This window comes from Passer montanus, unplaced genomic scaffold, assembly GCF_014805655.1.
Source record: "Passer montanus isolate IOZ18808 unplaced genomic scaffold, ASM1480565v1 scaffold55, whole genome shotgun sequence".
NCBI classification, from domain to species: Eukaryota; Metazoa; Chordata; class Aves; order Passeriformes; family Passeridae; genus Passer; species Passer montanus.
In genome coordinates, this window is record NW_024370485.1 from 1,582,650 (window position 1) to 1,605,250 (window position 22,601).

Sequence of the window (22,601 nt, forward strand, 5' to 3'; positions counted from 1 at the left end):
TGATTACAGGAACTCAGGCCTTAAGACAGTCAAACTACTACAAGATTTGCAATAAATTTGCAGATTATGCTTGTTTATTATACAACTACAGCCAGTCATTAAGAACAGTGTGTCCAGGGTTTGACAGTGTACAAACATAAGGCAAAAACAAGCACAGCATACAACAGAATCTGCACATATAACTTCAATGGACATAAGCTAATTGCCCAAACTGGTATTTAACAAGGGCATATTTTCCATATATAACACATTAACCCAAAGCTTAATGAGCAGCAGAGCTGTTGCCCCCTTAACCACACAGCACCCAAAAAGCAGTGATCCTGGCAGCCCACAGTTCCCATGCACTGTGGCACCTCCTGCTACTGTCACCAACAAAAGCACCAATCCACTCACACATTTTTCCTTCTCCAACGTTTGATTTTGCACTTGGCTCTCAGAGGGCAGTGCCAGCATGAGGCTCCACTACTGCCATCACCAGCCATCCTATACTCCACTGACTCACACCTAAATTATCCCTGTGGGGAATAAATGCAGAGCTTTCCTCTGATTCCAACCAAAATGCTCAAGGCCAGTCCTGGTTCCTTGTGCACAGAGCACACAGTCCAAGCTGACAATGCCACCAGTAAAAGCATCTCCAGAAGCAAGGTGGCATTTTTGGCAGCAGGTATGATAGCAAAGCCCCTGTTCAGTGGGTTTTAAAGCTAATGAGCTACAAGGCAGCTCCTCGGTACACACAGTCATACCACAGCTGTAAGAAGTCACCCTGCTCAATACTCTGTAAAACACAGCTCCCAGTAATAAAAATTAAGTGTGCACATAAGCTTTTGCTCATCTGGGATCTGACCTGCTGCTCCTACACCACTCAAATCAGCTGGAAGTGCAACACTTCACTGCTTGAAAGCAAAACAGAAGCCCAAAGGGCCAACAGCTTCACCAAGGGGTTGGTACATAAAAAGCAAGAAAATGACAGAGTAGTGAACTGCAGAGCCTCTCATGAGGATCCATTTGTAAGGTGCCATGTGGCATGCCCATTATTTAGTCGCAAACATTTTATAAATTCATAAGATAAATGCTATGCAGTTGGTTTGGAAACATATTTTTTACACTTTTCTTCGTATCCCCATCCAAGCTTGACTTCAAATCCTATATGACAGAGTTTAGGTTTTATAAAAGAAAAAAAAAAAAATCTTCCAGCCATTCTCATAACCATATCTCAAATAAGGACTGTATTAACATTGTAGCTGTAACAGCTCCGTGATCTACAACTCCAAGTGGTCCAATCTTTTGTTACCAAAGCACAAATTAACCTAAACAAACCAGCTGGCTGGTTGCTCATGTGCTGCATCACAACAGCTCCTTTCTAATCAGGGCACAAGCCGGGCTCCAGGTGCATGGTGAGCTGCACTGCACACCCAGGTGATACAGCACTTACCTCTCTCTAATAAGGTATATTAGGAATAAAAAAATAAATCTGCTTCCAAATAAACTAAGGTTATTCATCTATTCACTCGTGCTGTAGGTAAAGCCATCCCAAAAACACATAAATCACCAAACTTGAAAGCATCAGGCCCCTTTTCACCACACGCTACAAGAGCAAAAAGCACAGCAAATACTCCCTTTGGGGACAAACACATGGACTTTCACAGGCATCAGAGTCCTCTTCTCAAAAGGGAGTTAGGATCTACAACTTTTGCAATGACAGCATCACACATCTCTACACTAATACGCTTCCAGAAGCAATTTTAAAGCAAAGAAATAAGTGGTTCTTTCTTCTATTACTGCACTGCAGCAAAGCAATATGGCAGCTGTTTAATAGCACATAACAAAATTGCAGGACTGCTCACAAAAGGAAAAATAATCTCCAGGAGAGGGGGATTTAAGTAGTTAGAATGCAATTACCTAAATTGAAATTTGGTGGTTAATGACCTCGCGCTTAAAAAAATTGTTACATAGTCCTTAACTATCAGAGCTTCCTTTTTAAATCTCATTGACAGTACTTCCATAACAGCGATCATGAAGCTCTAATCTAGGAAAAAATTCCACAAGAAGATTAATAGGCATTTAATTAATGCCCCATCTTTTTGCTGAATCTTCACGAAAGGCCAGGTGTTGACCTACGACAGTGACTCATCCTGCCCCTGCTTAGCTTAAGCACATTGGAGACCCAATAGCTCAGTATAACAAGGATGAAAAGCAGGCAAGCATATCAATTCCTAGAAGACGGGATTTGATTTTCATAGAAGTATCTTTTATGAAGGGTCTGATTCCCAGCCAGGCATGTACCACCAGGCCTTGTAAATGTATCATTTCTATGATGCTGTTAAAAAAAAGTGTGATGCCAAGAGCATATGATTCCATGCAAAAAGCCTTCAGGGTGCAGAAGCAACCACCCGTTTGAGAAAAAAAGATAATTATTTAATACACGAGCCTTTCAAAAAGAGGAGCACAAGGGGTTGAAAGGAAATCAGAGGAGGGCCTGAATCCTCACCTCTCAGTCTCCACTGGTAATGTCATCTCCCAGCTTCACACAGCTGAGCTGAAACCTCAAGTTTGACACAACCCTTCCAAAAGGTTACCAGCAGCCCCACCATTGCCCTTCACTCCCTGGTGGCACCTGTAGCCACATGCATGTCATCAACAGGTGATTGGGTGAGGCTTTTTCCTTCTTTATCTAGTTTCTAATAAGAAACAGTCTTTTTCTAAGTCAAAGAACACATTTGTCTGCAGATTAGAACAAAAGTAACACTTAAAAGCTAAGACAGCCCAATTTCTTGAGCAATAGTTCCAACAACTTAAAGCAAACTCCTTGCAATATACCAAATTGGGGGGATTACTTTGAGTGACTTTTTAGCCAGCAATTAGCACAGACTCTTGTCTTCTTCCACCACAACCTCCTTCCCTCACCCAAAGGCAAGCCTTCATCCCAAGCCCACACTGTTACTCTTTCATTTCCCAAATCTAGCCTTTTATCATGACACAAATGTCTTGTGCTTTACTCTGAGTCCTGTTCTGAGTTCTGCTCTACCACATGCTGGGACAAGTTTCCCAGGACATAATAACTAGCACAGGCACACTGTGACAGAAAAGCAATGCATAATTCAATGCAGAGTTTTAAAATTTTATGGAGCAGCCAGTAGAAAAGAAAGCAGAATAGCTAAATCTCCAATGTGTTCTCAGCCATAACCTGTGTTTGAAACTGCAACATCTCTTCAGTGGCTTTTGAACTTTAAGACAAAAGCTCAGAGCTCAAACACAAACCTTTACCTACACTTGAAATTAAAACAAATCTCATCCATTTAAGGTCAGCTGTTACTGCTGACACCACTTCAAGTCCTTACCCAGGGTTAGGCTCTCTTAAAGCTGAAAATACTCCTGGAAACATTTTGCTAGTCTCCACTGTATGCCCAGACATTCTGAGTTAATCTATACATCAAAACCAGAGCAGGCATCCTCACAGCTAATACCTACCTAACTAGGAACTAAGAAACTTCCTGGTACAAAGTGCTGCCAGTTGAGATTTCTGTCTAGAAAAACATCCACCAAAAATCTCAGGCCAACCTCTCTGATTACTCATCTTCTCCATTTCCTCCACACCATGAATGATCCCCCACCAAAAATATCAGACCAACCTCTCTGATTACTCATCTTCTCCATTTCCTCCACACCATGAACGATCCCACAGTTCAGGAAAAGCAGCTCTTCTCTACCTGGTTTTTATACCACTGGAGCCACAGAGCCCAGCTGGCAGGCTCCTGGTGATGAGCTGTGCAGGTGGCCACCACTGGCACTGGTGGCTGCAGGGACCCTCCTGCCATGAATGCACTGAGCATGATGACAACACCTCTGTGTGATTGCTGACCATGGACAGGAGGACGTGCCTATGTCCCAGAGATCTCTCCCAGGCTGTGTGGAACAGACATTCTCCCGTTTATTCCTGGCCAGATATCCCCACAAGACACTGGCAGGACAGTGACATGTACTAAATGGAAAGGCCACTGAGGTTTCCCTGCAATCAGGGTGCAGAAGGAGTGGTGTGTCCCTCACTAAGGCAAGATGAAGTCTCAGTAAAGCCTGTATTTTCAGACACCTCCTGTTCATGGCAGACTGAAAAGCTCCTGGGCTGGCAAATCCTACTCTGTCCCAGGCAAAAAGGGAGCTGGGAAGGGGAAGAACAGACTTTCTAATGTACCTCTCCTCACGCCTCCACTCTTCCCACTCCTAGGTCCTATGCCTGGGACTGTCAGCAGCTCTTTCCAAAGTCCCTTCTTTCATAATCAGTGTCTTTTGATCACACACTAAACCAGCAAAGATTCTGCTTAAACACAAGCAATGAACAAAGAAGGTTATTAAATGTAGTAAAAGTTTTTCCTTACCTGCAAGGCAGCCCAGGAGGGCAGGATGAGGGGAGGACAGGGCAGGAGGGAGCCAGAGGCGGGGAGGGAGAAGGGGCAGCTCAGAAAGGATATGGGTTGCACACCATCTTGATGCACCAGCTCCGCGGGCTGGTGGTCTGCTTCAAGCAGAAGAAGACAACTGGGGCCAAGTCTGGGTAGGGGACATCAGGATCCGGAGGGGAGGTGACATCTTCATCCTCACCCAGCTCCAGGGAGGACGGTGGCTGCTCCGGTGGTGTTTGCTGCTCCGAGATGCCCGGATCCACAGGCTCCAGTGGGCAGATGGCAGAAGTGTGAGGGGGCTGTGGGCCTGCAGGCCAGGTGGAGGGAGGCTGGGGGACGTACTCTGCCATGCCAGCCACAAGCGAGGACCCCTGCAGAGGAAGCGAGAAAGAGAAATTATATCCCACAGGGAATCAGCAGCAAAAGCACAGCATGTCTGGGCTCTCCTAGCAAGTCCAGAGCAGGGGAGAGCTGCAGGACCGATGGCTCTGACAAGTGATAAACCACTTGGTGCTGAAGCAGTTTTAAGCTCTCTTCTGCCAGTCACTCTCTCTACCAAGACTCCTCTGGCTGCTCCTCTCCATCGCCATCCAAAGCATCCCTGCAGCCCCTGAGACACCTGTCAGAGTGCTGCACCACCTCAGAGGGTGGTGGCAGCTCTTTTGGAGGCAGCCTGAGCACCATAACAGAGCACAATGTTTTGAACAGTACAGACCCATCCTGGCACAACAGAGTCATCCTGTCCTTGCAGACCTTAACAGAGTCCTGCCAACTCCAGGTGCAGCTTTGCTGGCCAAGCTCTTCCATCCAAGGGCACTCTGGGCTGGCCCTGTGTCACACCATCACACAGGCTCCATCAGACTGGCACTGACAAACGCATGTCAAACCCATTCACAACACTCATTCAAACACTGAGCTGTAACACAAGCCAGAAGTGGGATTAAACATTAAGCACCTTTTACTCAAGCTTGAGCTCTCCTATGCTGGAGCAGTGGAAACATGAACACAAGCTGCAAAAGTTATTTCCCTAAACAGAATGGTCAGAGAGTGTGGGTTGGCATGAGAAGAGCAGGTCTCAAGCTCACTGTGCTGGGTTTGGCTGGCGAAGAGTCAATTTTCTTCACAGCAGCTGGAGCAGGGCTGTGTTTTGGATTTATACTGGAAACATTGTTGATGATACCAATGATTCAGTCACTGCTGAGCAGGGCTCACACATTTTCTGTTTCCCACATCACCCCACCACTGAGCTGGCTGGGGATACACAAGGAGCTGGGAGGGTTCACAGCCAGGACAGCTGACTCCAACTAACCCAAGAGATATTCCATATCATACAACATCATTCTCAGCACATAAAACTAGAGGAAGAAGGAAGAAAGAAGAACATTTGGAGTGATAGAATTTGTATTTCCAAGTCAGTGTTATGTATGATGGAGCCCTGCTTTCCTGGAGATGGCTGAATACTTGCCTGCCCATGAGAAGAGGTGAATAAATTCCTTTTTTTGCTTTACTTGAGCGCACAACTTTCGTGTTACCCATCAAACTGCTTTTATTTAACTTTTTTGCCTTTTAGTCCTTTTACTCTTTTGATTCTCCTCCCATTCCAGCTGGAGAGTAGAGAGCAAGCTAAGCAGGTAGCTGTGCATGGCTTAGCTGCACCCAGGGCAGAACCACAAGACTCCTGTGCACTACAGAGCACCAAACTTTTGCTAAAAAACATCACTTTGCTACCTGGGTGCTATGGATTCAATAGTAGAGTGGAAGTGGCTGGTCAAACTGAGGGGAATTAAATAAACTCCAAGGCTTGGCTTTGGAGGGGTGTTACACGGACACTCTCAGGAAAGAGAGCTTGGCCAGTGACTGCCAGCTGTCTTCCCTTCACCCTGTTGGAATGTTCAACCATCTGAAGTGCCCATGCTGCAAGTACAGGTTTAAAAGCCACACAAGAGCCCTCAGACACACTGCAGTACAGGAAGGGATGATGAGCAGCAGGAAAGGATGTGTCTGTCCAGACCTCATCTCCTCACGTACTGGCCCTAGGTTATGCTCCCTGGCACTTGTCCCAGTTCTCTTCACTTTAGGATCACAAAGCCTGTGAGCAGCTCTGTTGACACTGCTCTGCCTTTGCAATGCACTCTTGACATTTCAGCCCGTGATCCTTTTGATGCTCACGCTGCTGGATCCATGATCTCCAGTGCTCTCCACACCACTCATCTGTAAGCCCTGCCAACCACTCCACCTTAGGTTGCAGTCCCCATCATTCCCAGATGAGACCCTGAAACCTCTGCCTACCTATCCTGTTTTGTCAGCCTCCTGCTTCCAACACACACTTTGATCCAAAGCTTTGCTTGTTCTTCAAGGCTTGGTATTTGTCAGAATAAAGAGCAGCAAGTGCAGGGGTTTAGAAAGCAGACACCGTGTCCCTTAGGGGATAGCAGAGAGACTCTTCGAATTCATTATCCCAAAGGCCTGCAGCTATTGGAAAGAACAGCTACCATGTCTCCTGACTGGCTTTGGGATGCTGTTCATAATTTTTTAAGCCCTGTGAAAAAAATCTCCAGTGCATCCTTCTCACCAAATATCACTACTGTTTTCAAAAAAAAACTTTCAGCAGATTTTTGACTCTGGGCACCCATGCAACTATGTGTACCACCTTTTTCATTCCTTATTCCCACCAGCTCCCCATTGCCTGCTCTGAGCTGGCTGCCTTGCAGTCTATTAACATGCACTGGCTGAGCCCAACTTCCCTCCCATTACAGCACAGAGGAGAAAGATTAGCAGAGACAGCCAGGAGGAATTACTTATTATGGTGCTCAGAGCATGCACACTGATGAGGGCATGACAGTTCCAAACTGCAGCGTACAAAGCTTCATAATTACCAGTACAACTGAGAAAAGGAATAGGAGAAACAACCTCATCAGCATTTCCCTGCTTTCCCTTCAGCAAGCATCCAGGGCCTCTTCTCCATCTCACCACTGCTAGATGCAGCTGGGACTTAGGGATGCAGCTCTGCCCATGTGGAAGACACATGCACAAACTGGGTGGCGTGTATATCACAGACAGTTCATCACTCTAATTTGTGCAGCTCAGACTGACTCATTAGGGCTCGTATGGACACAGGGCCAGGTGAATCCCTTTGGAAGTCCTGAAGCTAAATGCAGTCCTTGAATGACAGCTGCCCCACTGGAGATGTGAGTAATACCCGTTACCTTCCCGAGATTAAATCCTGTTCTGCCTCCCAAGGCTGTGATCACGATGTATTTCCTACATTAAGCAGGATTAATACTCTGTGTCAAAAGAGAGAAGGGGGAAAATCAAGCACAGGGCACTTCCAAGCTCTTCACACAGTCAGTCCTCCCATCTCAACTTCAAAGAAGAGTGGAGTGGTTTTTCTGCCAGAGATAGGTGCAGGGTTGTCTCTGCTGTCATTTCAGATGTGGAGGTTGAAATCAGCTATTTTCTCTATTTTCATCAGGCTGCAACTCATGCAATAATGCAATACAACTATTTTCTCTGGGCTTGCAATCACTGGTCTTCCCTTGCTGTAGCATTGCTCTGTAACTTGGTTGGAGTCAGCCTGCTACAGTATTTCAACCCAGGGGAGCACTGTTTAAATCAAAATGAGGAATGAGTTTGGCAAATGCATTTATCTGCATGCACAGAAAAATGTGCATCAATGGAGAGGGCTCCTACCCAGATAAAAGGCAGTTATAGTAAGACTCAATAGAATTATAAATCTCCAGAATTTGTCTTTGGGATGCCTCTAACCTCCCGCTTGTGCAAGTGCAGCTTACTGTGACAAGGGCAATACAGGAGGACAAGGATACAAGACGAGGGTTATGGGGTGGCCAGGTGCATGTTCTTCTCAGTCAGCTTTTGCTCAGGCAAGCCTAACCCCAGCGAGTACAGCAGGCCAGACCACCAGAAAAAAATCAAATCCTCCCCACCCAAGACTTATACGGCCAAATATCCCCCAAATACACAAAAACATTCCGCTGCAAAAGTCACATACCACTGGAGGAGTGATGCTACACCAGCTGCACTTCCCTCCCAGGGGAAGGGAAGTTATTTGTGGGCTGGCAGCTCCTCCTGTTCCCTCCCTGCACAGCCTGTGCCAAACCCTTCTGTGGAGCCAGGTCTTAAGGCTGCACTGTCGGTGCCCAGGGCCCATTTAAAGGCACCACCATCCTGGGCCGAGCACCCACTGGTGCTGCATCCGGCACGCACACCTGCCCTGGACACGTGCGCTGGCAGGGAGCTCATCGCCTTGGCAAGCACCAGAGAAGCTGACAGCCTCTGGCTCAGCCCTTCCCCTGAAGCACCTGGTCCTGCCAGATACTGAGGAGGAACGGAGAAGGATGCTCTAAAACAGCAAGAGAAGTTGTGGACTTAATGAGAAGTGGAAATTGGTTAGGAATAAAAGCAGAAACTATCACAATGCAGGAGAAGTGCTACAGTTTAGGGGTGTCTGTCCAAAAAGGCCGATGTCACCCCCTGGCATGCATTGCAGAAGTCTCTGCTCAGACACACTCCCCCTTTAGGGCTGCAGCTGGCACCCCAGGGCTGTCAGTGCCATGAGCCAGCCCAAGGTGTGCTGCAGGCACCACACTCCAGCCAAAGCAGGCTCCCAGCTCCTCAGTGCCCCCTTGGCAGAGGGGCTGACAGGGGCCATGGGTGAGGGAGGGCTGGTAGGACCTTTACAAAGCTCACGCAGCCCTTTCTGAACTATTGCAGCTTGACAGTGAAAGGGCATTTGCAGCCAGCCAGGAGAGGGAAATACCAGGGAGAGGTCCCCAGAGCACTGTCCCAGTGCTGGAGAGGATCCACCCGGAGTCTAGCAGGATACAACTCCACTCTCACGTGGGACCATCCTCAGAGTTAACCTTCCCCACCATTATTCCTAACTCTGTATCTCTTGCCAGCCCACACTGCCTATGAGCCATTCCTTCCTGCCTGTGCACTGCTCACACAGACAACACTGAAGTCCCCATCAAAAATGAAAGTACAGAGTATATTTCCTTTAAAGGTAAACACAGCATCTCCCATTCTGAGGGCACACAAGTCCTTTCCAAACCATCCATCACCATCAGTCACCCATTACTCAGAAGCAGCAGGAAGCACAGCAGCCACTCTGTCCTGCTAACACCCTTGCAAAAGAGGGACAAAAATGACAACCTCCAGCTGGTGTTCCAGGGGACAGCAAGATGGTCCCGTCCGCTGGAGCAGCACCTGAGGCACACCTATTTATTTATCATCTCCATCCAAAAGCTGACCAGCGTTTGGGGGCACGGCTTTTGCAGCCAGCCTTGCACAGGCCCAGGCTGATTGAAGGAGGGCCATGCCTGTGTGGCAGGTTCTGGGGCGCGTGGGGTGACCCCGCTCAGGAGCCCCCAGGCACTCTGCTGAGCATGGCAGCCAGCCCGCCACTCTTTGTCACTGTAACTGGCAAGAGCTACCTTTGATGCCTGCGTCTGGCTGCAGGGACGTGTTAGTCATACAGGTTTCACATTTGGAGTGTTTGTCATGGTACAGTATAATTAGTGGTGCCCAGCTCCCTCTGTGTTTGTGTTCAGCTGGCACTGGCATGTTTCTCTGCCTGTTTGTGTGAGACAGCTCCACAGCGCCTGTTCTCATCTGCATGCGTGTGTGTGGGGCTGTATGAGTGCCACTAAGGAACAGGGTCACTTTTCTGAGCACTTGATTTGAAACCAGAGCTTTTATATCTCCATCATCTCAGCACCTCCAAATGCAAGGGGACGTGGCAGAAAGCCAGCAAGGAATGTTCCAAATGGTGCCTGAATCCATCACTCGCAGATGCTGGTGCTCTCACACGCCCCTGAAGCACAACATCCATGGCCCGCACCAGAGCCAAGGTCCCCCAGGTTCCCTGCCCCAGTCAAGTGCCATGACCTGTTGCCTTTGTAGCTGCATGCTGATTGATTGCTGTGCCTTCTTTCCACACATGCTATTATCCTCGGCTAGATTTGCCTGAGCACTTGCCAGCCTCACCCTTTTCATGACCCTGGTCATTTTGTACCCCTCCTCTTGTCAAGGACAGGGAGCAGAAGAAATTCCTGTATCCTACCACTGGCTGGGGACTATGTACAAACCACGAGTGGGATGAGACTGCTAGGAACGTGCCTTGGGCTGTTTTATTTTCCAGCATCAGTTTCATTACATGGTTTTGACAATGGGAAGATGCCATCAGCTCACAGCCCAGGCAGCAGACCAAGAACTTAATGTTACAACTTACTTTAAAAGTTTTTTGACCAATCAAAAAACAAAGCAAAAGCATATTGGCAGTAGTTCCATCCAACCTCTATAAGCACACCTACCTTCGGTTAAAACAATGCTTGCTTATTTCAAATACAATACCTGCTTGTAAGCCTTAAAGCATAATGCACAGAGCTCCATTATTAAGCTTAGAACTTCCTAATATCTGCTAGATATACTTTTCTGCAGCCTAGAGAGTTATTCTAGACAATCATTAATACACAGACCATTGTTCTACTTGTCCTTACTTTTCTACTTCTTACATATTATTCTTACGTTACATTCTTACAATTTTTCTACTGTCCAATCTTATGGCTACTGCTTAGCCCCAGTCACAGTTCTGCTGTCTCTGAGGCCTGTCTTTTATGGCTTTCCCAAAACCCTCTGATTTTATGGATTCCCACACATCCCACTGAGCAGGTGAAGGAGCAGTCCAGCCAGCACAGGACAAAATAAGCAAACAATCTGTCCTGAAGTCTCAACAATACCCTGCCTTCAACCTGTACTGCAGGCAGCATTCTGCAGCTGCAGGAAGAGCAAGCCCTGATCTCCTGGACACTCCCACCCTCATCATCACAGTCAATGTCCAATGCATCACTTCCCTGTCGTGTGGCTGGGATAGCCCCATTCTGCCCATACCTCTGGTCCCTGCTCCTGGCACAGCAAAGCGGAAATCTTACATTGCTAAGAAGCCTTTGGCCAAGCCAAAGATGTTATGGAAACTAGTAAAAATTTTGCTGGAGAGATGGAGGAAAAAAAGGTAAGCAACAAGAGAAGAAAAGGCATAGGAGTAATATGGCCACTTTGGGTGTAGGTAAACAGAGGAGAAAGAAGTTTCCCATTTGCAAATCTTTACCTGACCTTAACTATTGTGGAGTGTTTGAGATCCAGAGGTGAGTGCTGCTGAAGACCCTAACCTTATCCCACTACTTCCCAGAGAATATGCATACTTGTTTCCAAAAAAGCATTTTCATTTTTGGTGTTCCAAGTGAACAGACTCTAAAAATCTCCTTCTGGGGATGACTCCATCCTGCAACAGATCCATCTGTGTGGAGACACTGCCCCAGAGTCAATGTTTTCCCTTTCAAAGCTGCCCTGCTGTCCCTGTGCGCTGTTTTGGTCTGCAGAGCTCCAGCAATGCCTCCTCCTCGTGCCCACAGACACCTTTCACATGAGAGAATTCCTGTCATGTCCTCTCACTTAAAACCACCGCTCGGCCAAGCCGCACATCTTTAGCACTTAATCCTTGTTCATAAATGAATCTCCTCAGCCCCGCTGTCGCTCGGTGGCTCGGTGCAGATGTCACTGCTGGATGTCACCCAGCCGGGCTGTGCCAGGACCGCTGTGCCCCCTGCCCCCAGGCTGCCCTGGCCTCGTGGCTCTGCTGGCCCTGCCTCGCTGCAAGTCCAGGTCTCACGTGTCACCTACCATCATATCTTGTGGTCTGAGCCGTCCCTTCCTGGCCCCTCACCAGGTTCTCAGACCACATGCTTCAGATTTTTGATTGCCTCCAGGTGCATTAGCTTGCATTTTTCCTAAGATTAATCTCATTAAGTTATTTTCCACCCATCTTTCTGACCTTACTAGTTCCCTCTGTGTTATTTTACTGCATCTCCACTGGCAGGCAAAAATCTGGTTTATCATCAGCCAGGGAAGTCATTAATGTGCTGTTTCCACTTTCCTTCAGGTCAGCAATGAACAAGTCAATTAAGACGGTCAGATGAGGATGAAGAAGAGGAAGATAGTAGTGTCATGGGCTACCAGCAGTGATGGCTTTGAGGCCATCCCCACACTCTTAGCCCTTCAGGATCCAGATCCTGAAGTGCTAGCAGGAAAGACAAAATGTGCAAATACCTCAGCTGTGCCTCCATGAGAAGCCCACGCTGGGAGAACAGAGCTGCAGCTTCTGCCCGCCACAAGGACAGGTGCCCTGTGTGCAGCCACCAGCACTGCATCCCTACAAGAGGATGGAAAAGGGCATCCTGGGGCTAAGCCAACAGTGAGGGCCTCTGCTGCTTCACACCATCCTTCCTGTATCAACATCTCTGCCCTTTTTGTCTCAATCCCAGTGCCCAGCCCAACGCAAGGTCCCCTCAGCACCTGTTGGAGTGAATGGGAGCAGGAAAACAGCAGCATACAAGGAGTGGGGAGACCCCAGGAGACTCCCTGGTCCCTGTCACAGCACAGAACTGAATGCAACTGCCCACTTCTGCACAAGCATCCTCACCACCTCCAGACGTTTTCCCAGCTCGCTATCACCACTCACATCTGGAAAGGAGATTCCCTGGGGTGAAAGTGGAAATGCGGAGGTGCAGACAGTAAGCAGCACATCTAAAGGGAACACAATATGAAGAGGTTTGGGGAGCATCAAGGGTTACATCTACAGCCTCTCTCCTCCCTAAAAATTACTGCTCCCCCTCAATCCCTCCAAAGGAGATAATCTGCATAAACACAGCTATGTGTTTGAAGCAAACTAACTCTTGGCAAAAACAAAAACAGGAAGGGAGCTAAAGCTATGTGGAGTGTGATGATGCCCCAGGCTCTGCCTCCAGAAAGGAAAGAGGATATAGGAAGGAAATGTAGCTCTGAAGATGAGAATCTTCTAGAAACAGAGAAGAGACAAATGTTGCTAACTCTTCTGCAAAGGCCTACAGGCTGTTCACTCTCAGGTCAATAGATGGACCAGGACCTTGTGATGGTTCCCCTGCATCCCACATGACTTGATTACTGACACTGCTGCTTGTTTACATAATCTTAAAAGTCCTCTTCTCTCCCTGCTGTCACCAGGGGGAAAAAAGAAGCAAAGTTGGGACAGTTGCTTGAATAATGATCACTGAAAAGCAGCAAAGACACCAGTGCAAGCATATCTGACCACAGACCTGAAATGGACCCCTATATCCAAGCCAAATGCTTGCAGCCTTGCCAGAAAACCCAGTCTGAAAGCATCCATAATGAGTTACTCTGGCCCCTACCTCCATCCATCCCCTCTGCCAAACTCAGAGTGAGTTTAAAGGCAAAATAAGGGGGGAAAATGTCCAAGGAAGACAAGCAATTGAGGGCAAGATAGTGCTGGGCACACTGCACACTTGTATACACATGCACACATTTGTAAGCACACACATGCAGCAGCAGAAACAGGATCCCAACCACTCCTGACAGTGTGACCTGCAGGAAAATCCATTCCTAACCTCTGTCCTGGAAAGCAGCTTAATTGAGCCTGTCAGACAGACACACTAAGGCAGCACCTGAGCAAGGTTTAGCAGCACCAACCCCACCTGTGCTCTCCATACAGCAGTGTTTTTCAGCCACAGCCAAACTCTGACACTTCAGAGAAAGGAAATGTAAACCTTCCCCACCCTCTGCCCGCCATCCCAGTGATCATACCAGACAAGCACTTTCAGCAGCCACATCACAGCAGTGAAATCCCTGGCATTTGTCACTTCACCAGCTACCAACAGCACAGGCCAGCAGCTCCTCTCCACCCTGTTCAGCCCCATGGCCATAGCCCCAAATGCAGTAGTTTCATAAGGATATGCCCTTTGCTTGCCCTCCAGGAGGCCCCCATGGAGCTTTACATCAAGGCACAACAGAGCAGGATGTGGTGCCCATGCTGCAGGTGATGGTTATGTCAGAAGCAGAGACCAGCAGTGCCCTTGGTACTGTTTTTTTGGGTTTTTTAACATGCACATTTGATAGGAGGGTAACAACCTTTGTTTCGAAGGCACCCTTCCAGTCCTGCCTTGATCACACAGTGGCTTCTGCACTGCATTCTGCAGGTTTATTACAAGCTACTGCAGAAAACACCACCAAGCAGGATTCCACACCAGGAGCCCCCAGGCTGCAAGGACTGGCACGAATCTGCAAAGCCCCTGGTGACTGAGGCTGCTTGGCCCAGAAACCACCTCCCTCCTGTGCCACACCTCCAGTTCAAGGCAAGAGAAGGCATTTTCTGACATCTCCTCATTGCAATTAGTCCCTGATACACTGGGCTGATTGCTCTTCAGGGCACACTGCGGTGCTTCAAACACCGCGGCCTGACAAGCACCGGGAGAGCGAGTTTATTACAAAGTTACTGGGTTGATTTATGCAATTTGAGTTATGATTAGAGGGCTTAAATAAATTTTGTATCAGTATAAGACATTTTTCAAACCACGATGTGATTTCTAGGAGCTTCAATATGTGCACTTCAGACACAGATGAATAAACCAAGTAAGGCGCCTGTATTAGGTCATTATAAACAACGATGTACCTCTGCATAACTGACAAGAAAATTCTACTTTCCAAAGCAGTTTGAGGTTTTACAGATCTTGAACACCCTTCAAATCAGCCCCACATTATCCCACCTAATATTTTTTTTAATATAACTAGGAAATGGTACTACATGATCTTGCAGATCCATCTGTACAACTTGATTTCTGAACCCATCCACAGACTCAGAGGTTCTAGTAAGCTCTGGGCAACTGCAGAAATTCACCTGCTTGCTTGAATGTGCAGGACTGGGACTTCAATTTAATAAAAGATTAAATTTATTTTACATCAGTGCCCCATTCTTTTAAAGATTCCTAACACTGTGTGTGCTTTTCATGAGTTTCCAGCTGTAGACACTTGTTCTCTTTGAGAAAAATGAATAAAAATTAGTTTCAACTTTTTTTTCACTAGGAAAAAAAGCTGACCAAGCATGTGGCTTCTGTGCAGCACAGCCTGGAATTGCAGGCTTTTCCCAAAATCAGAGATGGCCAGGGCTCAGCATAAGCCACCCTGGTGTGGGACATCCTCCTGGTGTGCCTTGCTGCCATGGGACAGGGCAGGGCTCTAACATTAAACAGGGCTGTGGGCTAGCACCATGTCACACTGAGCATGGACACATGGGCTCTCCAAAAGTGGATCAGGCAGCAGAGATGCAGCCAGGTGGGAAGTGGGTTGGTGGAAGGAGGCAAGCAAGTAAGCCCAGGACTAGAAGAGGTGCCAGAACTGCAGCCTGGGGCACAGGTGCATTATTGGCACCTTGAGGGTGCTCAGGACTGGGCCATCAAGGAGGGTGCTGCTCTAGGTGGGGACAAGAGTGAGGACACAGGAAAGCTCACCCAGCACTGTAGGGGCACTGTGATAGACCCAGGAAGCCCAGCTGGTCTCCTCAGACCCCTGCCAAGGCCACCCTGCCCACCCAGAAACAGCCACAGGCAAGCACTGAGCTCCTTGTGAGACAGCAGCCCCCTCACATGATGCTTCCCCTCACTCCCTTGATGGCTGTGGATGTCCTGGCCCTGCATCAGCCAGATCCACAGCCTGAAAACACTCCCAAGGCAGCAACAAGGGGAGATTTTTGAAAGATAAAACATGAAACAGGCTGGCATAACCCCCTTTATAATAGGCACTGTCAGATTGATCCAGGCTTCACAAGGCAAACCCCTTAGATGTGGCAGATCAAAGCTTCTTCTTTGTCCCCCTGACTCTCCTCTGAGATATTCACTACCAGATCTCCTGGCAAGGCACGTGTGCATCTTCTGGTGCATGGAGGTGGCCAGTGTTTCAACACAGCTTTCCAGTGAGATCTGCTCTTCCCCACCTTCCTGCTGCAGTCGGGGCCAAGGCTTTCCCAAACAGGAGCTGCACCCTTGCCCAGGCAGCCTGGTGCAAGCACCCTGGCAGTGGGCAGGCAATCCAGTGCCGTGCCCAGACTCCATCCCTGCTGGCATAACCCCCTTTATAATAGGCACTGTCAGATTGATCCAGGCTTCACAAGGCAAACCCCTTAGATGTGGCAGATCAAAGCTTCTTCTTTGTCCCCCTGACTCTCCTCTGAGATATTCACTACCAGATCTCCTGGCAAGGCACGTGTGCATCTTCTGGTGCATGGAGGTGGCCAGTGTTTCAACACAGCTTTCCAGTGAGATCTGCAGGGAAGCTGCTCTTCCCTACCTTCCTGCTGCAGTCGGGGCCAAGGCTTTCCCAAACAGGAGCTGCACCCTTGCCCAGGCAGCCTGGTGCAAGCACCCTGGCAGTGGGCAGGCAATCCAGTGCCGTGCCCAGACTCCATCCCTACCTGCCTGGGAGAGGATCGTGGCACCAGCCTTCGCTGACAGGCACCCACTGCTGCCCTTCTGAGGGAGCTCACATCCAGTGGCCATGCCATGAAACTATTTTGTTATTTAATGGAGAGAGGAATAAATACTCTCAGTCCCTTGCAGGCAGCTGCCTTCTGCCTGAGGCTGTGTGCCTGCCCAGACCTCGGGGATGGGGCAGTGCTGGCTGGGGAGAGTTGCTCAGAAGATGTCCTTAAAATATAAAGGGGAAGGAAGGCAAAAATGGAGCTCTTGGGTTCTCTTTGCAGTGCTCTTAATTAAAAGTTTCTTTGTAGGTTGGGTGTTGGAAAAGAACATGCTTGAGGATTTCGTTCCACTGACAGAGCAGCTTATGTGTCGGAGTTAAAACACTGAAGGTAAGCGAGATGGAGGGTCAGCAGACCCCCTTCCTTCTTTGAGGTAATAAATCCTCAGTCACCAGCCCAAATCTAAGATCAGGAGCTCTGCAATAGCACACAGAAACAACTGACAATTTACATAGCAGTCTTCTAAGCGACAGGGACACAGAACCAGCAGCAACCCCCAGATCAATGAGATAAACACCTCCTATTAGCAGAGAGAAAATGCACAACAAGTTCTGTTTTAGATGTTTACCATTTTTCTCTGCAATAATTTGCAGGGCAATTATATATATATACATGGGGGTTTTTTTTCTTTCTGGCCTTTTAGTTTTTTTAAGCCACCGGTACTTTTCACACAGCTGCTGTTACCAAGAAGCAAAAGGTAACCATCAAGGGGGTTACGAAAACCAGTACTGGCAGAAAATATGCCTGATAATTGCCGGTCAACAAGGTCTAACATTATTTCTGTTTCTCCTCTTTTCTAATTCTTCTGTTTCCACCCCACTCCACCCCCTGACTCCAGCCAACAGCTTCCAGTGATGTACAGAAGATGATGCATTTTGCTGAATTAAAGTACATCCTATTCCATGTCCCTTTTCAGGATGTTGCACATGCAATTGAAATGCAATAACAACCATAAACAAAACAAGAAAAGACAATTTAGGAAACCTGAATCCAAGACCAAACTCTTGCTTTGGAAATAAAAAATCCAAAACAATACCCCAAACCTAAGAAGACCTTAAACAGTGAGAAGGTTTTAGGAAAAGTTACGTATTTACAAGTCTCAGGCAGTTACCTCTCCAGGGAGGAGATTTTGTAACCCTCCCTCTTTCCCACCATCCATCCCCATCATAACAGAACAAACTAACCAGGGCTAAATTTGAAATTCCTGGAATTATTCACACTCCTTGTATCATTTACAGTCATGTATAAAGAGCTGCTGATTATCTGTGAGATACACATTCCCTGCTGCAATTGCTTATGGACATGAACTACTGGACACACAGTTGTTCCCTTTCCACCACCACTGCCCAAAACACACCCCAAAATCAATTATTGCTACTTGTTGGGTAAACAGAGGCAGTTTCACATACATGGGCACTGCACTCGGGCATACACGTACCACCGGACATGCACACAGAAACAACTTTCCTCTCTGGAAAGACAGAATTATTCACATTACAGACATGTCTACCCTCAGCTTTTACTTCTGCCAGAGAGGACACAGGTACGAAACAGAACAGGAATGATGCAGGTACATGGGTGGGCGCAAGTTTTCTATTAAAAGGACAGCAAAACGAGACAGAACAGACACAAGGTTAGCCAGGTGTGCATGCGTCTCACCTACCTTCGCATGGAAAAGAAATCTCCGAGGGAGAAGTCTCCAAGTCAGAGAAGCAAAATAAAATAATAATGAAGGTGCTTTGAAAAAATTTCCCCACCGAGACAAAAAAAAGGCCCCCCCACCTCCCCCCCTTGCACACAGGCACACTCACACGCAGACACACACACCTCGGTGCCCGGGGTGGGGAGAATAGGAGAAAAAAAGATCAGGATCAGCTGAGTGATGGGGAGCAAAGAACCTGCCGGCGAGAAGCGGGGAGTTGTGTTAGATCCGTGCCTGCAAGGACTGAGCGTGTGCAGGAAGGAGATGGTTTAAAAGGAGAATACATGGTAAGAAATTCTGGCTGCTCAGGCTGGAGTCTGGAGCTCTAGAGTCAGAGCAAAGAAAAAGAGGTTAAAAAAAAGGACCTCTTCCTTCACAGGAGGGCTTGGGGGGGGTTTTGCCTCTGTGTGTTTTTCCAGGCGAGTGGTGTTAAGTGACAGAAGCTTCCTTCCAAAAAGACCAGAGAGAGGGTCAGAATAATTGCAGGACGCTGAGAGGTGATGGAGGTGTGGGTGGGGGCAAGGTAAGCTATTCCATGGTGGGGAAGTGAGGAGGAAGGGCTGGTGTGTGGTTTCTGTCTGTCTCGCTCTCTCTCTGTCTCATGGTATGTTCACCACGGCTTATGGAGCGAACTGCACAGAGAGAGAGAGAGAATAACTGTAAGGCAGAGAGAGAGAAACACCGTCCTTACAGTGACACCAAATGTCTTTAGGGGAACCTACAATTAGAGGCACAGAATGCAGGAATCCTTGCAACACAGGAGGAAAAGCAGAAATCTCCTTGCACAGCATCACACACCTGCATCCACAGTGGGGTCTCAGGACAGCTGGTTTGCCCTTTCCTTCAGCCCACTCAGCCTTCCTTTTCTGGTGGACACTGCCTTCAGCATGCTTGCCTTTCCTTGAACTTTTAAGGTTGTGTCCCTCCGCAGGTCACAGATCAAGCAGGTCAGAGAATTATCATTTGGGAAGAGTTAAAAAACCAAACAACCCTCCCCCAAAAGTCCTTCCCTCAAAACCAATCCCTCCTCTCCGCCCCATCCTACACCCAGATCTGTTACTGGAACTCAGGGGGTGGGAACAACTCTCTGCAAATTAGTTTCCCTGGTGCTTTGTGGAGCCAGGGGGAAATGAGGGGGGTGGATAACGTGCAGGAATCCCACTTTCCAGTGGCTAGGACAGAGTACAGCCTCCCCGAGCCTCATCCAATGGAGGGCCAGCACAGCCATCTGCCCCCACTGGTCCCAGTCCGTGGCTGAGCAGCCCTACCCCACGTCAGCACAGGCCCCTCATTCTTGAAGCATTGACCTTCAGTTTTCCTACTGGAGATACCAAGTCAGCTCTGGGAAAGAGACACTACAGGAAGCCATCACACTCCTCAAGCTTTTCATGGGTTTTGCCCGTTCAGGCCAATAAAATTCCAGGTGTTATGAGACATGGAGATATTCTTGCTTCTACCATGGGCATATATTTTAAATGGTACAACACAGCAAGACAGCCCAGAAGTTCCTCTGCTTTATTGCAGGGCTCTACAAAGCCTCTCCAAACCTTCCTCACCAAGATGATGTCCACTCCATGTCACAGATTTTGCAGTGCATGGCTAGAATAGCTAGGTCTAGGTAATTAACTCATCTAAACTGCAAATGGCTGGGCAACCAAGCACTTTCATCATACTGAGAAACAGACCCTTGGAGGTTAACTCTCCACAGGAAGGCAATGGAGCAGGCCCACCTGCTGGTAAAGTCAGGACCACTCTGGTTTTCCTCAAGGTAGCTGACATGGGTTCACCACCTAGGATGAAAAACATCCAGTAAATCTCCTCTCCTCTGCAATTTATCTCCATGTGGCTTTGGTTTGCTGTGGCAGGGACTTGAGGCAGAAGTCAAGGAGCCCCTAGCTACTTACAACACATAAGCCAAGCTCCTTGGAGCTTGAGCAACATGGTTGGCACTATCACTGTCTCTCACGGGGCCCTTAAGACTTTGGAACAAAGACAATGGCTGCTGTACGCTTTTAAAGCAACAATTTTGTGTTTTTTAAAGTATCTAATCTTGTTACCTGTCCTGAAAGGTAAATTCATCCCTTAGAGGATCCTCAGGCTGCTCCAGAAGTGATAAAAAAGAAAAAGAGCAGTGTTATAAGCAACTGGAATGTTGTGAGCATCAAATGTTACCTGACTAACCGCTTCCATGAAAAGCGGCTCGTCCCTGGACAAGTTCAGGACAAGTCTGTCTGTTTTCATAGCTTCTGACCAGGGCTGCAGTTCCATGGTGTACCCACGCATGCTTTCACAAGCTGGAAAGAGATTTCATCCCAGGATAATAATTTTCTGTGGTGGCCAGACCCCTCCCTGCCCAGGGTCAGAGCCTGTTTTTCTGGGAGCTGTGCAAGACACAATCTCTGGTCACCTTTGGCCCCAGAGATGGTTGTGCTGACCCTGAGTGCATTGTCCTGCATGAACTGGAAAGTTTCCACTGGGAACAGGGAGCCCATCCACAACAGGAAGCCCTCGAAAGTGAAGGATTTTGTGACATACCAACCTCATCTTCTCAGTGTGATGGGGATGCGGTGCTGGGCACAACCACAGACCCACAGTAGAGTTTGGGGTGGTATCAAAGCTCTGTAAGTGTCCCAAAAGCTGGCTGAGGCATATGCCCAAACAGATCTCTAGACAATCTCTCTAACTACAAAGGTGTCAGGCTACTCCTTCCTCAACCAGTTCTGGGCAGTCCCCCAAGAGGTTTTCTCCTCCCTAAGGGCCCCACTGGCACCAGACAGTGAACATGCAGCAACCACAGGCATTCCACATATACACACCTACCTGCATGTGCCTTCCCCATTCCTGCATGTGCCTTCCCCATTCCTGCACACAGAGGGGCTGGCTGACCCTTTAGTCCCCTCTGCTAGCAGGGCCACTCTGAGCTGCCAAGGTTAATCTCCTTGGCTCCTTCCTCACCAGCCACAACATGCTCACCACTCCCTCTCCTCATAAAAAACATCCATTATTCCTTCCCAAGAAACAGAAGGGCTTCAATTCTGTCCCAGAAATGATGAATCTGAGCATTATATGATTTCAGATGCCTGTAATTCACCAACAAGCCCCTTCAGGGGAAACAGGGAAAAATGCAATTGAATTTATTCATGCATGAATATCAAATGAGAAAAAGAGAATGAGGAGGGCAGGAGAGAGAGGGAGAGGGTGAGGCAGGGTGGAGAAGCAGGGCAGTAAGGAAAAGCAAAAGAAACAAAATGTTGAAGGGAGATGAAAAGTACATGCAGAGGGGCAAGCAGGACAGAGGCACATAAACACACACTCAGGACAATCCGTGGGTCATCTCTCATGTCTTCATTTTAGGATCATGTCTGTTTGCCTTCCAGCACACCCACAGCACAGGGATACAGAGACACTTGAACTCTCACTCAGACAAACCCTCCAAATTGATAAAAACATGCTACAAACCTGGAAGGAAGGGAGAGGGAAAGGGGCTGGGTGGGGAAATGGAGTCATGCCACTCAACACATCCTGGATTTGGAACTGATGAAAAGAGCCAGCCCGGGGCAGCCATGCTCCAGAGCAGAGCCCCTCACCCCACAACCCTCCCCATCCATGCATTCTGGGGGGAATTCCGTGGGCTTCCTGGTACATACACCCCAGGCACCCCTCCAGAGCAGCAATTCCAAGCCTTGGGCTGGGAAGCTGTTGCCCTCCATGAGCAAGGCTCTCCTCTGCACCATCCACAAGGGAAGAGACTGAAGATGGTCTCCTTGTCCTGCAGCTCACAGGGCTCCATCTTCCACCCCCAGTGCACTTCAGGGAGTTTTGTCATCTGTCCTGAGTGATACCGGTGGGATTTCTTGGAAGTGCCCTGAGGATAGGTCACACCAGATTGTGAGCATGGCACAAGCTGGTCCTACTCTTGCATCCAGAGCGTTTCCAAGAGTCCCCCTCTGTCCTTTCTGTAATTTTTGAGAGGAACAGAAAAGCCCACATTGTTCCTGTCACTACCTGAGCCAGCAGCACTGGCTGGTGAGTTTGTAAGGAAAGTGAGTCACTGTAGCTGCTTAAGAAGGTGGACCAGGGGAGAGGGGAAAAGCAGGAAAGGGGGAGCTACATCAAAGCAGAG

At 48.2% G+C, this 22,601-nt stretch overlaps 1 protein-coding gene across 3 annotated transcripts in view; it reads right to left on the bottom strand.

Moving 5' to 3' along the window:
* The window catches only part of CACNA1I (calcium voltage-gated channel subunit alpha1 I), a 164,541-nt gene extending 145,188 nt beyond the window's left edge, over positions 1–19,353 (bottom strand). The window contains exons 1-3 of one of the 3 annotated variants that reach the window (XM_039725617.1): positions 18,604–19,223; positions 18,440–18,473; positions 4,467–4,768 (exon numbers count right to left, since the gene is read on the bottom strand). In XM_039725617.1, coding sequence (XP_039581551.1) covers positions 4,467–4,747 — 281 coding nt within the window. In that variant the 5' untranslated portion in view covers positions 4,748–4,768; positions 18,440–18,473; positions 18,604–19,223. Of the gene's footprint in view, positions 1–4,466; positions 4,769–18,439; positions 19,224–19,276 lie in introns of those variants that run through there. The other 2 variants (XM_039725615.1, XM_039725616.1) reach the window with 2 other exon arrangements.
* Positions 19,354–22,601: the final 3,248 nt, after the last annotated feature.